At 45.3% G+C, this 13,429-nt stretch overlaps 1 protein-coding gene across 7 annotated transcripts in view; it reads left to right on the forward strand.

Moving 5' to 3' along the window:
* The window catches only part of farp2 (FERM, RhoGEF and pleckstrin domain protein 2), a 208,007-nt gene extending 195,015 nt beyond the window's left edge, over positions 1 to 12,992 (forward strand). For 4 of the 7 annotated variants that reach the window (XM_085990846.1, XM_085990847.1, XM_085990850.1 and 1 more), the window contains 3 exons: positions 6,217 to 6,324; positions 10,223 to 10,374; positions 12,464 to 12,992. In XM_085990846.1, the coding sequence (XP_085846972.1) occupies positions 6,217 to 6,324; positions 10,223 to 10,374; positions 12,464 to 12,545 (342 nt within the window). In that variant the 3' untranslated portion in view covers positions 12,546 to 12,992. Of the gene's footprint in view, positions 1 to 1,702; positions 1,843 to 6,216; positions 6,325 to 10,222; positions 10,375 to 12,463 lie in introns of those variants that run through there. The other 3 variants (XM_085990849.1, XM_085990854.1, XM_085990853.1) reach the window with 3 other exon arrangements.
* Positions 12,993 to 13,429: the final 437 nt, after the last annotated feature.

Consider the following 13,429-nt stretch of genomic DNA (forward strand, 5'->3'; position numbering starts at 1 on the left):
CCTCACCTGTGCTTTCTTACAGGCGGCCTGTTTAATATTCACGTGCCACTGATGTCACAATATGAGCCAGTCAATGGCCCGATGATTGAGGGTTTTAGTGAGTCGCTGATCTGAGTGTATAGAGTCCCATCAACCCTGTGGTGTTTCCATTCAAAGGTTTCTGCTGTGGCTCTCTTCACCCGGTCACTGCACACTGCCAGTGCAAAGTCACCAGTTAACAGCTAGAATGCACTCTATGCAATTCGTCTTGGATCTCCCTGCAGCAAATGTCAGATGTGGCAACACCATGCCAAATGGCCATTCCTAGAGAACCTCACAGCACAGCCCACCTGCCCCAGAAGCAGGCCTGCCACGATGAAGCAGTCACTAAAGCAGATTTATTAGGAACATATTGAGACTCATCTGTGCAGCACAAGTAAAGACATTCTGAACCTTCTTCCACTGCATAAACCTGCGGAGCTAGTGGGAAGATGTTGCTCATTTTCTTAAAGTGGCAGCTAATGCTACAAATGGGCCATATTACCAGTGCCAGAGTTTTAGTCTGTCGGACAATCTGGTAGCCAAGAGATGGGGTGAGGGGAAAATGGAAGGATGGGGAAATGGTGCTAGGCCCAACAACAACTTCTGAGCCCAGTAAGGAGTGGGTCGAGCATACCTTTTCTTGTCCCAAGTACATAACATAATATAGCATAGCATAGGTAACTTAGCCCAAAAATTCATCATTATTATGGAAGAAAGAAAATGAGCTAGTCTGATTATTATGACTGGGCCATTATTGGCAATTTCATGGTGAGTAGAGCCTGATCTGCTATATTTTAGCAGCCGTTCACTCTTGAGAATCTCACTGTCAAATATTTGCAAATGTTGCTCCATTTTTTCTTTGACTATTTTTGGTATTGGCACCATCCACAGAATCACACAGGCTGACTGTTACTGACCTGATGGCCATCCAGAGAAGATTAGCATCACCTGTGTATGTTAATTCATCACCTCCCACTGTTGGGCTCAATGCCTCAAGATGGAACCTCCCTTTTTGGCATCATTGGTACATGTACTACCCAGCATGCTACTAGCCCCTGCAGGGAAGGAAGGCCCCAAGGTTCTGTCTGCACTGTGTGTTGCATTAGCTGATATCAGGCAGGTGGCACCAGTACTAGCCTTAATGGCTCTGAGTGAGGGAAGGAGGAAACCAGCCTGGGGCCCCCCTCCTGGTTGTTACCCGCTGACTCCTGGTGGAAAGTGTGTATATGTGAAACAGGGTCAGGCTTAACTGCGATGACTCCACAGCTGACACTCTGAAGAATAGTCACTTGGGCCGGAGTATGGCCTCTGCCTATGGAGCTGTGACATGGAAGACTCTGCACTTTCAGGAGAGGAGGAGAGAACATTTGAGTGGGGAAAAAATGATTATTATTCAATAGAATTAAAGGAAAGGGCATTGACACTAATCATCATTCTGTGTAGCTGATTCTTGAATGGGGTCTCACCAACGAGCAGGCGCCTCATCATGACCGTAAGCTGAGAGTCACTGATGTAGTTTTGTCCATATAACTGGCCATTTTGTGACATCCTAGATACTAACAGGTGTATAACATACTTCCAAACTGCTAACTGACCGTATTTTATTTACTGCTGTCCTGTTTCTGCCTTTCTTTCTTGTTCCTTCCCATCTCCACGCCTGCTTACTTACGGATCTGCTTAGTTTTCTGTTCCCCTACCGCCTCACCGGAGCTTCCTCTGCACTACCTTCTGAGCCAGGGCCAGCGGCCTAACGCCATCACCCATGTGTGCTGGTACCGGAACCAGAGCCTCTCGCTGGCCGATTACCTTCGCATGTTTGAGGTAAACTTGCTCATCAGTCGCCATTGTAAATCTGTAAGTGAATCAGAGGAGACTGAAGCTCCCCGGGTAGAGCAGAAGTGGGGCCTGCTTTTTATTACTGAAGCTGCACAGACCAGGGAGATCTCCGGTCCAGTTCGTGTTAAGATATCTGACCTCAGCCAGAGCAGCAGTTGCCATACCATAATTGGCATCAGTACCCCCACACTCGGGGAGAGGAAAACTCCGCCTAGCTTTCATTCCCTGATTTCTATCCAGTAGCTGCTATCGGAAAGGGTGTGGACATAGGCCATGGATGAGATGGGTTTTGGGTGTGATTTCCTCCAGCATCAACCATACTATCTGTGCTGAATAGTGGGGGTTGCAAGCAGACGAGGGACTCTAACCATGATCAGACAGCACCGTTAGGACAGCAGAAAAATGACTGGGGGAGGGGGGCGTACTGAAAATGTGTCTCAATATAATGTGAAGCTGTACTTAAGAGGTTGGGCGTCTCGCTCCAGTTTTAATGACATAGAATTGTACAGCACAGAAACAGGCCATTTGGCCCAACTGGTCTGTGCTGGTGTTTATGCTCCACACGAGCCTCCTCATACCTTATTTCATATCTAACACTATCAACATGTCCTTCTATTCCTTTCTCCATCCCTTATCTAGCGTCCCCTTAAATGCATCTATGCTAATCGCCTCAACCCTCCCTGTGGTCGCAAGTTCCACATTCTCACCACTGAGTTTTCTGTTTCTCGGTGTTCAATGGGATGATTTCTGGTAGACTCTAAACTGAGAGCGACGTTACACAAGCCAGTTTACAGACATGATCGCTGAGGGTTTCAACTCGACGATGATGAGATTTTTACATTAAAAAACATTCATCCAACAGTTGCCCAGTAGTTGGTTGAGTTGAATTTTTCCCTCTTTCTAACCTGTTGACAAATTGCCCGTTGTTAGTTTGAGTGAATTTACCTTTAACTTGCTTTACTCTGCAGCACAAAGCTGGCCATTCTCAGCTCCTAGCTGCCATGTAACAAAGTGAATTATTGTGTGTTCCATCCTATTTCACTCTGAGTGAGCAGAGCTGCTGTGCTGTGTAACTTAAATTCATCTCAAGCTCAACAACCTGCATCAGACGCCGGCAGAACCATGGCACTGTGCCAAGGTGGGTGCTGTTCCTGCTTCTGTATCGCATTTGCTCAGCGGTAGCATGTGCGATTATCTACTGAGAGCGAGAGCCCATGCTTGGTATCCTGGCAACCATCCAATACTTGTTGACCACTCAAGTGGGAGACAGAGAGGCCCCGATTTGAATTCTCCCGGCCTGGTGCAAACGGGGCCGGGAAGGGGTGCAGTTAAAATGAGGGCAGCGACTTACCCCCTCTGACCCCGCTGCCTTCCTGATGTTAACCTGCCCTTTTGAGCAGGCGAGCGGATCACCCACAGGAAGGCAGCGGGGATCCTTCTTTGTCATCGGGACCCAATCTGCAATTTTAGTTGGAGGTCTGAGCGGAGAAGCAGTGATCGCTCCCACCCCTGGGCCAGAGGAGGCCCAGAAGGTATGTCATTAAATGTTATTTCACGTTTCCTTGTGGACCAGGAGGGGTGGGAGTGCTCTTCCGGGCCTCACGAGGATGCCATTGGCCTCCATTGCCCCAAGCTCCCCCCCTCCCTCCGATCGCATCCTGTGCTCCTCTCACCGCCTGAGTGACTGCCTCCTGCTGCTGAATTCCTGTTCCCATTCCCACTCACTGGCCGGGTTCGGGCAGGTCACAGAGAAAATTTATTCAAATGAGGCCCAGCCATTAAGATCGAAACAATCTTGTTGCAGCAACAACAACAACTTGTATTTATTTTAGTGCCTTTAATGCATTGAAATATCCCAAGGGGCTTCACAAAGGCGTAAGGAAAAGATTGGACGCTGAGCCACAGGAGATATTGGGAGGGGCAACGTGTAGATGAAGAGGCGGAGGGTGCCAAAGATGGATCCTTGGATGACTCTAGAGGTATTGGGGCAGGGGTGGGAAGAGAAACCATTGGCAGAGATCCTCTGGCTACAATAAGGTACGTAAGGGTGGATCCAAGCAAGGACAGTCCCAGCCAGCTGAGGTTTTGATGGAGAATAATTTGGTCAACTGTGTCAAAGGCTATAGAGAGGCCAAGGAGGGATAACGCACCATGGTCACAGTCACAGAGAATGTTGCTGACTTTGGTTAGGGTCATTTTGGTGCTGAAGGAATGGCAGAAATCTAATTGGAGAAATTCATATACCCCTTTAATGAGTTATGGGAGAGTTGGGTACAGATCTAGGAGGCAATATTGGAGAGGAAAGGGTGAGTGGAGATGGGGCAGGAGTTTAAATGGACGGAGGGTGTTTTTTATGAAGGTGGAGTGATGAAGGTGGTTTTGAAGTGGGAGGGAACAGTGCCCGAGGAGTGGGAACCATTTACAATGCCAGCTAACCTGGGGCCATGAAGGGAAGTTGGGTGCTGAGCAGTTTAGTGTGAATGAGGTTGAGGGAGCAGGAATTGGTCCATGGATGAGATGAGTTGAGAGAGGGAGTGGGAGAGCAAGTAGAAGGAGACTATGGGGTGGGGAGTTTTGGCTTTGTGGACAAGAGGTGGAGGGTAGGAAGCAGCAGGGGCAGCTGAACTGCTGGTTTCTATCTTGGTGACAAAGAAGTCCATGAATTCCTCACACTTCTTCTTAGCGGTGAGAGTAGAGGGGGCAAGGGAAGAGGTTTTAAGAAGACAGTTAGTAGTAAGAATAGAAGCTGGGGTTTACCTTTGCTCTCCAATATGAATCTATAATAGCTGGTTTTGCCAGAGGAGGGTGAGGTCCGTTAGATACTTGATGTGGTCCAGCCAGATCTGGTAATGGCTGCTGAGCCAATTATGTTCCAGATATGATGAAGTCTGTATTTCTTGAACATGAGGGAGTGAAGATAGGAGCTGTATTTCCCTCCGCCCCCCCCCAGTGGGAATGACCAGGATGGGAGCTAGCGAAGTCTAGTTGGGGACAAGGGCATCAAAGGTGGATGTGCGGGTGTGGTTGAGCACTGACAGCTGTAGAAGTATCATAGCGAATAGAGAGCCAAAGGCTAAGCAGTTGGGAGTTTCAGAGTGCAGTTGTAAGTGACTGGGGGAGTTTGTTTTCTCTGGAGTGGGCAGAGAGAGGACTGGGTTGGAAGTGGATAGGGAGGTATGGGTGGTGAGGGATACAAGGAAATGGTTGGAGATGGCCTTGTCAGTTGAAACCACAGGAGTAAAGAGGCCAAAGGTATGGCTATGGTTAGCAGAGTTTACATGGAGGAAGGAGAGGTTTATGGAGGACAGGAGAGCAGTGATTTGAGAGGAGAGAGGGCAGGGGGGCTGTGATGATAGGAATTACCGAGAATGAGCCGAGGATGAAGCTGGGTGAATCTTGGATGGTATTCAGTGAGAATTTTAAATGAGAGGCGAGAGGGGTGGAACAAGGTGAGGTGCTCAAAGTAGGAGAAGGTGCCAGAGGACTGGTGGAAGAGATCAAGCTGTGATTCTGTTATAGGGCGACACCGCCAATGCAGCGGTTTGGATGGGGCAGGTGGTGGACAATATAACCAGGCGGGGAGACTTCAGTGAGAGGCAAGGCATCATCACTGAGGAGTCAAGTTTCAGTCGAATCCAGGGTGTCAGTACAATAATCCATTATGATGTGGACAGCGAGGGCCTTATGGGTGAGTGAATGGACATTGTGAAAATGCAGAGGAGGTGGTAATTGTTGAAGTACTTATAGAAGCTGAGAAGAAAAAAAAGAGAAATACAAGTAATGGGCTCGGGTCCTGAGCGGCAGCCAAATTACGTATGCAAATGGGTACGGAATTCTCGTTACATAGCATGATGTGCACGTGTGTGGAAATGGAGTGGAAACAGAATGCTGAGTAACTGCACTTGTTGACTGCTTGGAAAAGATACTAATTGCTGTCTGTAAAGTAAAGATTTTCTGCTCGTGTCCCTTTTGAGGGAAACAGGAATGCACAGGCTCAGAGGAGACCAAAGTGGTCTGTCTGGCTGGTCCCAAAAGTGAAAAATATCATACATTCTATTCCATACCCCTCTGTTAAATAGTTATCCGCTCCTGCCTTGAATTTGCTTAAACTGCTTCCACCGCCATTCTGAATGGCTTGTTCTATTTATTGACCACATTCTGTGTCAAGCATCTAAACACTGTTCACGTTCTGAGTTTAAATTGATGCCTCTTATACAGTTTAGATGATTGCAGCCATAAAACCTCGATAACTGAGAGGCAGAGGACTGTGGGGTGGGAATATTTCAGCATTTTTAATAAAACAGATGCTTACATTCATGCACAAAATATGATGCTTACCCTTGGTGTTCTTTGTCGCAGAACCAGCTCTCCGGTTACCTGCTGAGGAAGTTCAAGAACAGCAATGGGTGGCAAAAACTCTGGGTTGTCTTCACCAACTTCTGCCTCTTCTTCTACAAGACCCACCAGGTACATTCCCTGACTGGTAACAGTGGAATGTTAAACTACAGCCAAGGAGAGAGCATGTGCATCTGGGTGTTACCTTGGTGAAGGTGTACTTCATCCTGGATAATCTTGCAGCTTTACGTTCGTTACTGTAATCAGGCTAATTACATATCATTGAGTCCGAGTTTGTAATCTTGATTGTTACACAGCTTGAAGACACAGTACCAGGATAATCAGAATACACTTAAGACATATGGGGATGAGGGAAATGCTGTGATATTTCTGAGGATGCTTTAACATCCTTACACCTGGGTTGTTGAGAGTAAGAGACCTGGATGGAAGTACATGTGGAGTACAGACAGAAGCAGACTCGACAATGATGGTACCCATGGTTAAATAGCCTGCCAACACTCACTGTCCACACTTGGGTTGAAGAGTGATCACTTAGAGAAGCGTTACTGTTGCACTCTTGGGAAACAAACCAACATGGGTCATCACTCACCTTCGTGACAAGAAGGGCAAAGGGAGAAAACAGGAGGGAGAATGAAGAGGAATACAGATGTCTTTTTGACATTGGCAGTATGAGTCCTGAAAGCCACAGCGGAAATTGTGTGGGAGTGAAAATGACCTTTCATTGCAGTGGAATATACCAGGTCACAGTAATCAAAGGATTAGCAGTGTTACAACTGTCAATTTGGCGCTTAATAAGATTCCTGTCAGTGGATATAAAATGTACGGATATAAAATCAAGTTCAGACAGTGAATTACTAATGAAAGAGGTTCTGGCTTAATTATAGTGTTTGTTAATATGTAAATAACATGAACAGATGGATGATATATATCGTCAAAACATTGGAATACCAGTTTGAGGAAGTTGTGAGTTACGGAGAAAAAGAGGAAAAACTTGGACTTTTCAGGCTTGGAAAAGGGTGAAATGTGACCTTCGAGAGATGTATTAATAAACTATAGAAAAGGTGAATCCCATACAGTACTTCAAATTGTAGGCCAAGAGGCACAGGTTTAAATCGTGAAAGGCAAGTCTAGGACTGATGTCAGGAGTTCTTCTTCACAAAGAATGATGAAGAATTGGAATGGATTCCCACCAGACTGTCCTGTAATTTCAGGAGACGGTTAATATCAGTCCGATATTAAGAAGGGTAGGAGAGATAAATTAGGAAATTATAGGCCTATTAGTCTAACATCTGTTGTGGGGACGTTACTAGAATCTGTAATTAGACACAGAGTAGTTAGACACACTTGGACAAGCATGAGCTGATCAGAGAGAGCCAGCTTGGATTTGTAAAGGGTAAGTCATGTCTAACAAACCGAGTTGAATCTGTTTTCAGAATGGAACTAACATGGTAGATAAGGGAGAGTCTATGGATGTTATTTATATGGACTTTCATAAGGTTCCACATAAGAGACTGCTAACAAAAATGAGAGCACATTGAATTGGAAGCAACCTAATGGTATGGGTAGGGAATTGGTTAGGTGGTAGGAGACAGAGAGTAGGGATAATGGGTATGTACACCAATTGGCAGGATGTGACTAGTGGGGTCCCCCAGGGATCTGTACTGTGGCCTCAGCTTTTCACTATATTTATCAGTGAGTTAGATGAAGGAATAGAGAGCCGTATATTCAAGTTTGCTGATGACACCAAGTTAGGTGGCACAGTAAGTAGTGTAGATGGGAGCAGAAAGTTGCAAAGGGCCATTGATGGGTTAAGTGAGTGAACAAAACTGTGGCAGATGGAGTTCAATGTGGGGAAATGTGAGGTCATCCACTTTGAAGAAAGACCATTTTTTAAATGATGAGAGCTAGGAACTGTAGCTGAGCAGAGAGATTTAGGGGTCCATGTACAGAAATCACAAACAATTAATGAACAGCTACAAAAAATAATTTAAAAGGTTAATGGTATGTTAGCCTTTATCTCAAGGGAGCTGGAATACAAAGCTATGCTACAGTTGTACAAAGCTCTGGTTGGACCACATCTGGAATACTGCATTCAGTTCTGGGCACCGCACCTCAGGAAGGATGCACTGGCCTTGGACAGGGTGCAACGCAGAGTCACCAGAATGATACCGGGGCTTAAAGGGGTTAAATTATGAGGTCAGACTAGGCTTGTATTCCTAGATGATTAAGGGTGATCTAATGAGGTGTTTAAGATTATTAAAGGATTTGATAGGATAGACAGAGAGAAACTATTTCCTCTGGTTATATAAACATGAAAAGTAAAAGGATAGTTAAAGGAATCGTGGGGCCAATTAGGGACAAAAAAAGTAATCTTCTTGTGGCGGCAGATGACACGATTGAGGTACTGAATGAGTACTTTGCATTTGTCTTTACAAAAGAAGATGAAATTACTGCTGCAGTAGAGGAGCAGGGAATAAAAATATTGGATAGGATAAAAATAGAAAGGAGGTGCTAAATAGGTTGGCATCACTCAAAGTCAACAAGTCACCCGGTCCCGATAGGATGCAGCCTAGGTTGCTGAGGGAAGCTAGGGTGGAGATAGCAGAAGCTCTGACCATAATCCGATCCTCCTTGGATATGGGAGTGGTGCCAGAGGACTGGAGGATTGCAAATGTTACGCCCCTGTTCAAAGTAGGGGAGAGAGATAAACCTGGTAACTATAGGCCAATCTTTCTAACGTCAGTGATGGGAAAACTATGAGATACCACTGTCGAGAACAAAATTAATTCTCACTTGGAGAAGTATGAGGGACAGCCAGCACGGATTTATTAAAGGCAAACCGTGTCTAACTAACCTGCTTGAGTTCTTTGATGAAGTAACAGAAAGGATTGATGAAAGTAGTGCGGTAGATGTTGAATGTATGGACTTTCAAAGGGCAATTGATAAAGTACCACATAACAGACTTATTCGGAAAATAGAAGCACATGCTATTAAAGGAACTGTGATAACTTTGGTACATACAGTAATTGGCTAAGGGATAGGAGGCAGAGAGTAAGTAGTGGTGAATGGCTGTTTTTCTGACTGGAGAGAAGTATGCAGTGGGGTCCCCCAGGGGACATGATTAGGACCATTGCTTTTCTTGTTATATATAAATGTCCTGGACTTGGGTATAGGGAGGACAATTTAGAAGTTCGTGGATGATACAAAATATAGCAATGTAGTAAATAGTGAGCAGGATAGCAGCAGACTTCAGGAGAACACAGGTAGACTGGTGAAATGGGCAGACACATGGCAGATGCAATTTAATGCAGATAAGTGTGAAGTGATGCACTTTGGGAGAAACAACATGGAGAGTCAATACAATCTAAATGGTATAATTTTGAAGGGGGTGCAAGAATAGAGGGACCTGGGGATGCATATTTAAAATCTTCTATGGTGGGGGAGTCCAGAACAAGGGGCATAACCTTAAAATTAGAGACAGACCATTTAGGAGTGATGTCAGGAAGCACTTCTTCACACAAAGGGCAGTGGAAATTTGGAAATCTCTCCCCCAAGAAGCTTTTGAGACTGGGGGTCAATTGAAAATGTCAAAACTGAGATTGATAGATTTTTGTTAGGTAAGGGATACGGAACCAAGGCGGGTAGATGTAGTTAAGATACAGATCGACCATAATTTAATTCAAAGGCGGTACAGGTTCAAGGAGCTGAATGGCCTCCTCCTGTTCCTATGTTCCACAAGATACTTTTATAACTGAATAAGCTAGGTTGATTCACAGATAGTCATTTAAAGAAGCAAACAATAATAGAATGTTGTTGAAGTCGGTTCATATAACAATGGTGGCTTTGAACTACTGTAGTGAACTCTACATGAAAGGGTTAAAAAGACAAATTGTCAGTTGAGTTGCTTTTGAAAGGCATAAAGCAGAGTGTGTGCCTTACACCCTTGGTTATTACTTATTGGTTATCTGCTAAAATGATGTGTAAAGATGTTATTCTTTGGTGTTTACAGGATGACTATCCCCTGGCCAGTCTCCCACTGTTGGGCTACGTGGTGAGCATGCCCACAGACAGTGACCACATTCACAAAGATTATGTCTTCAAGCTGCAGTTCAAATCTCACGTCTACTTCTTCAGAGCAGAGAGCGAGTACACGTTTGAAAGGTGAGATTCAGATTTTGTGTCTGTGTCAGAGCAGAGGGCAAGTTCAAGTCTTGAGGAGTAGGACTGAACTTCCACACTCAGTATTACAGTGATTGGTAGAGATTATAATCAATGTGTCATGTTCTGCCCAAACTCACCATTTTATGCCAGGTGCCACTCAATTCTACCCAAATCAAGACTTGATGTACCAGGGGTCAGTCTATTTCAGGATAATCTGTACCAGGTGTCAGTCTATTCCAGGATAATCTGTACCTGGTGTCAGTCTATTTCAGGATAATCTGTACCAGGTGTCAGTCTATTCCAGGATAATCTGTACCAGGTGTCAGTCTATTCCAGGATAATCTGTACCAGGGGTCAGTCTATTCCAGGATAATCTGTACATGGGGTCAGTCTATTCCAGGATAAACTGCACCAGGGGTCAGTCTATTCCAGGATAATCTGTACCAGGGGTCAGTCTATCTGTACCAGGTGTCAGTCTATTCCAGGATAATCTGTACCAGGGGTCAGTCTATTCCAGGATAATCTGTACATGGGGTCAGTCTATTCCAGGATAAACTGCACCAGGGGTCAGTCTATTCCAGGATAATCTGTACCAGGGGTCAGTCTATTCCAGGATAATCTATACTAGTTGCCAAACTACTCCACCTGAATCAGTGCGTTCATTTTTTGCTGGCTGCTTATCGCAGGTAAATCCACGTTCACTTCTCTAGATGACATCTTGTTGCATCTGTATCTATTTTCACTGATAGACTGATGCACTCAAATTCACTGCATTTAATCGAGTTCCTATTCCATTGGTTTGTACCTGTGTGTTGTAGATATTCCTCACATTACATTTTTTACTTGGACCTTCCCCCACAGTAGGGATGTCTAGAATGTAACGTTAAGAGTGCTGTGCACCTCAGCAATATCTCTCAGTCCAATTCAAGCTTGTACTATCAGAAAGAACCCTGGCACGGCCGCCAATGGTGGGGCGATGGAAAACAGGGATGCACAAGAGGCTAGAGTTGGAGGAGCACCAAGATCTCGGAGTGTTGTAGGGCTGGAGGAGGTTACAGAGATAGGGAGGGGCGAGGCCATGGAGGGATTTGAACACAAGAATCAGAATTTTAAATTCAAGGCATTGGGGGACTGGGAGCCAATGTAGATCAGCAAGCACAGAGGTGATGGGTGAACGGGACTTGGTGCGAGTTAGGACACGGGTAGCCTGTTGCTGCTCACCGCTGCCCAGGGAAACTGAAACTGTTAAATGAACAACAGCAAGTTTCTGTATTGGATGCAGGTCAACATGCTCTGGGAGCCTTCTGAGACAGTGACTCTTCAAGGGCTGGAGATGACTTTAGAATTGAGGAGCAGTGGTGTGAAAGCTCGACCTGTGTAGGGAAGCACGGTGGCATAGTGGTTAGCACTGTTGCCTCACAGCGCCAGGGACCCGGGTTCGAATCCGGCCTCGGGTGACTGTCTGTGTGGAGTTTGCACATTCTCCCCGTGTTTGCGTGGGTTTTCTCCGGGTGCTCCGGTTTCCTCCCACAGTCCAAAGATGTGCAGGTTAGGTTGATTGGCTATGATAAATTGACCCTTAGTGTTAGGGGGATTAAATACGTGGGGTTACGGGGATAGGGTGGGATATGTGTTGGTGCAGGGGTTACGGGGATCGGGTGGAATATGTGTCGGTGCAGGCTCGATGGGCCAAAATGGCCTCTATCTGCACTGTGGGGTTTCTGTGATTCTGTGATACACCATGGAGCCCCAGGGGTCACAGAGAAAGAAATCGCTCTCTCTAATTTGCAAACAGATCTTGGTGTTCTGATTTTGGAGGTATCCACCAACTAGGCAACAGCGCTAAGCACAGCCCTTTCCAAGCCTTCAGGCCCAGGAAATTCAAGTAACAAATCATCGAATATGAAACGTTAACGTAAACCAGACTGAGTTTCCTGGGTTTTGAGGCCTGGATTGCCGGGGATCAGGAGTTCACGTGGTCCACCCGTAGAGTGCTTCAGCTACTCTCAGTTCAGACTTCACCTCAAACCCTGCATGTGTTACAATGCTGCTTCTATGCTATCCTCTAATCACTGAGCTCTTTCACCAGGTGGATGGAAGTTATCAAGAGCGCAACCAGTTCACCTGGACGGATGATCCACCTCAGCCAGAAGGACACTTGGATGGGCTGAAATATTTGGAGTGCTGCCATCTAGAATCTGCAAATTCCTGCAGGATACAGTAGTACCAGGAGAGCCTTCAAATTGAGGACAGCAGGGAAAATGGGAACTGAATTAAAGATCCATAGAAAAACAGCCAATCTACTCTGATTAGAATGCAACACCAACTGGGATTAAAGTGAACTGACACGCCTCAGACACTCAGCTATCAGGAACAAGCCTCGTCACCTTTCAAAAGACAATTACACTTGCGTGTTAGTGTATCAGTGGAAGAATCACTTCCCATTGTGGTGTTGGGTTGGGTCCAGGCTGATAGTTTAATGTCTGCTTTACAAGTGAAACCAATTCCATTCCTGCTCTTTAATGGTTTAATGTTGTTTTGTCCAGGGAGTTCTCAGACAGCATTTATCCTCTACCAAAGGAATTGCTTCCTATACAATAAATAACTTTACAACCTGACTTGGCTGGTACACAATGACTTTAGAATCTGACTAGACTGGTACACATTGACTTTAGAACCTGACTAGACTGGTACACATTGACTTTAGAACCTGACTAGACTGGTACACATTGACTTTAGGACCTGACTAGACTGGTACACATTGACTTTAGAACCTGACTAGACTGGTACACATTGACTTTAGAACCTGACTAGACTGGTACACAATGACTTTAGAATCTGACTAGACTGGTACACATTGACTTTAGAACCTGACTAGACTGGTACACATTGACTTTAGAACCTGACTAGACTGTAACACATTGACTTTAGAACCTGACTAGACTGGTACACAATGACTTTAGAATCTGACTAGACTGGTACACATTGACTTTAGAACCTGACTAGACTGGTACACATTGACTTTAGAACCTGACTAGACTGGTACACATTGACT

Source organism: Somniosus microcephalus, chromosome 6 (genome assembly GCF_052327205.1).
Source record: "Somniosus microcephalus isolate GS21.2 chromosome 6, FLI_Smic_1.0, whole genome shotgun sequence".
Taxonomy (NCBI): Eukaryota; Metazoa; Chordata; class Chondrichthyes; order Squaliformes; family Somniosidae; genus Somniosus; species Somniosus microcephalus.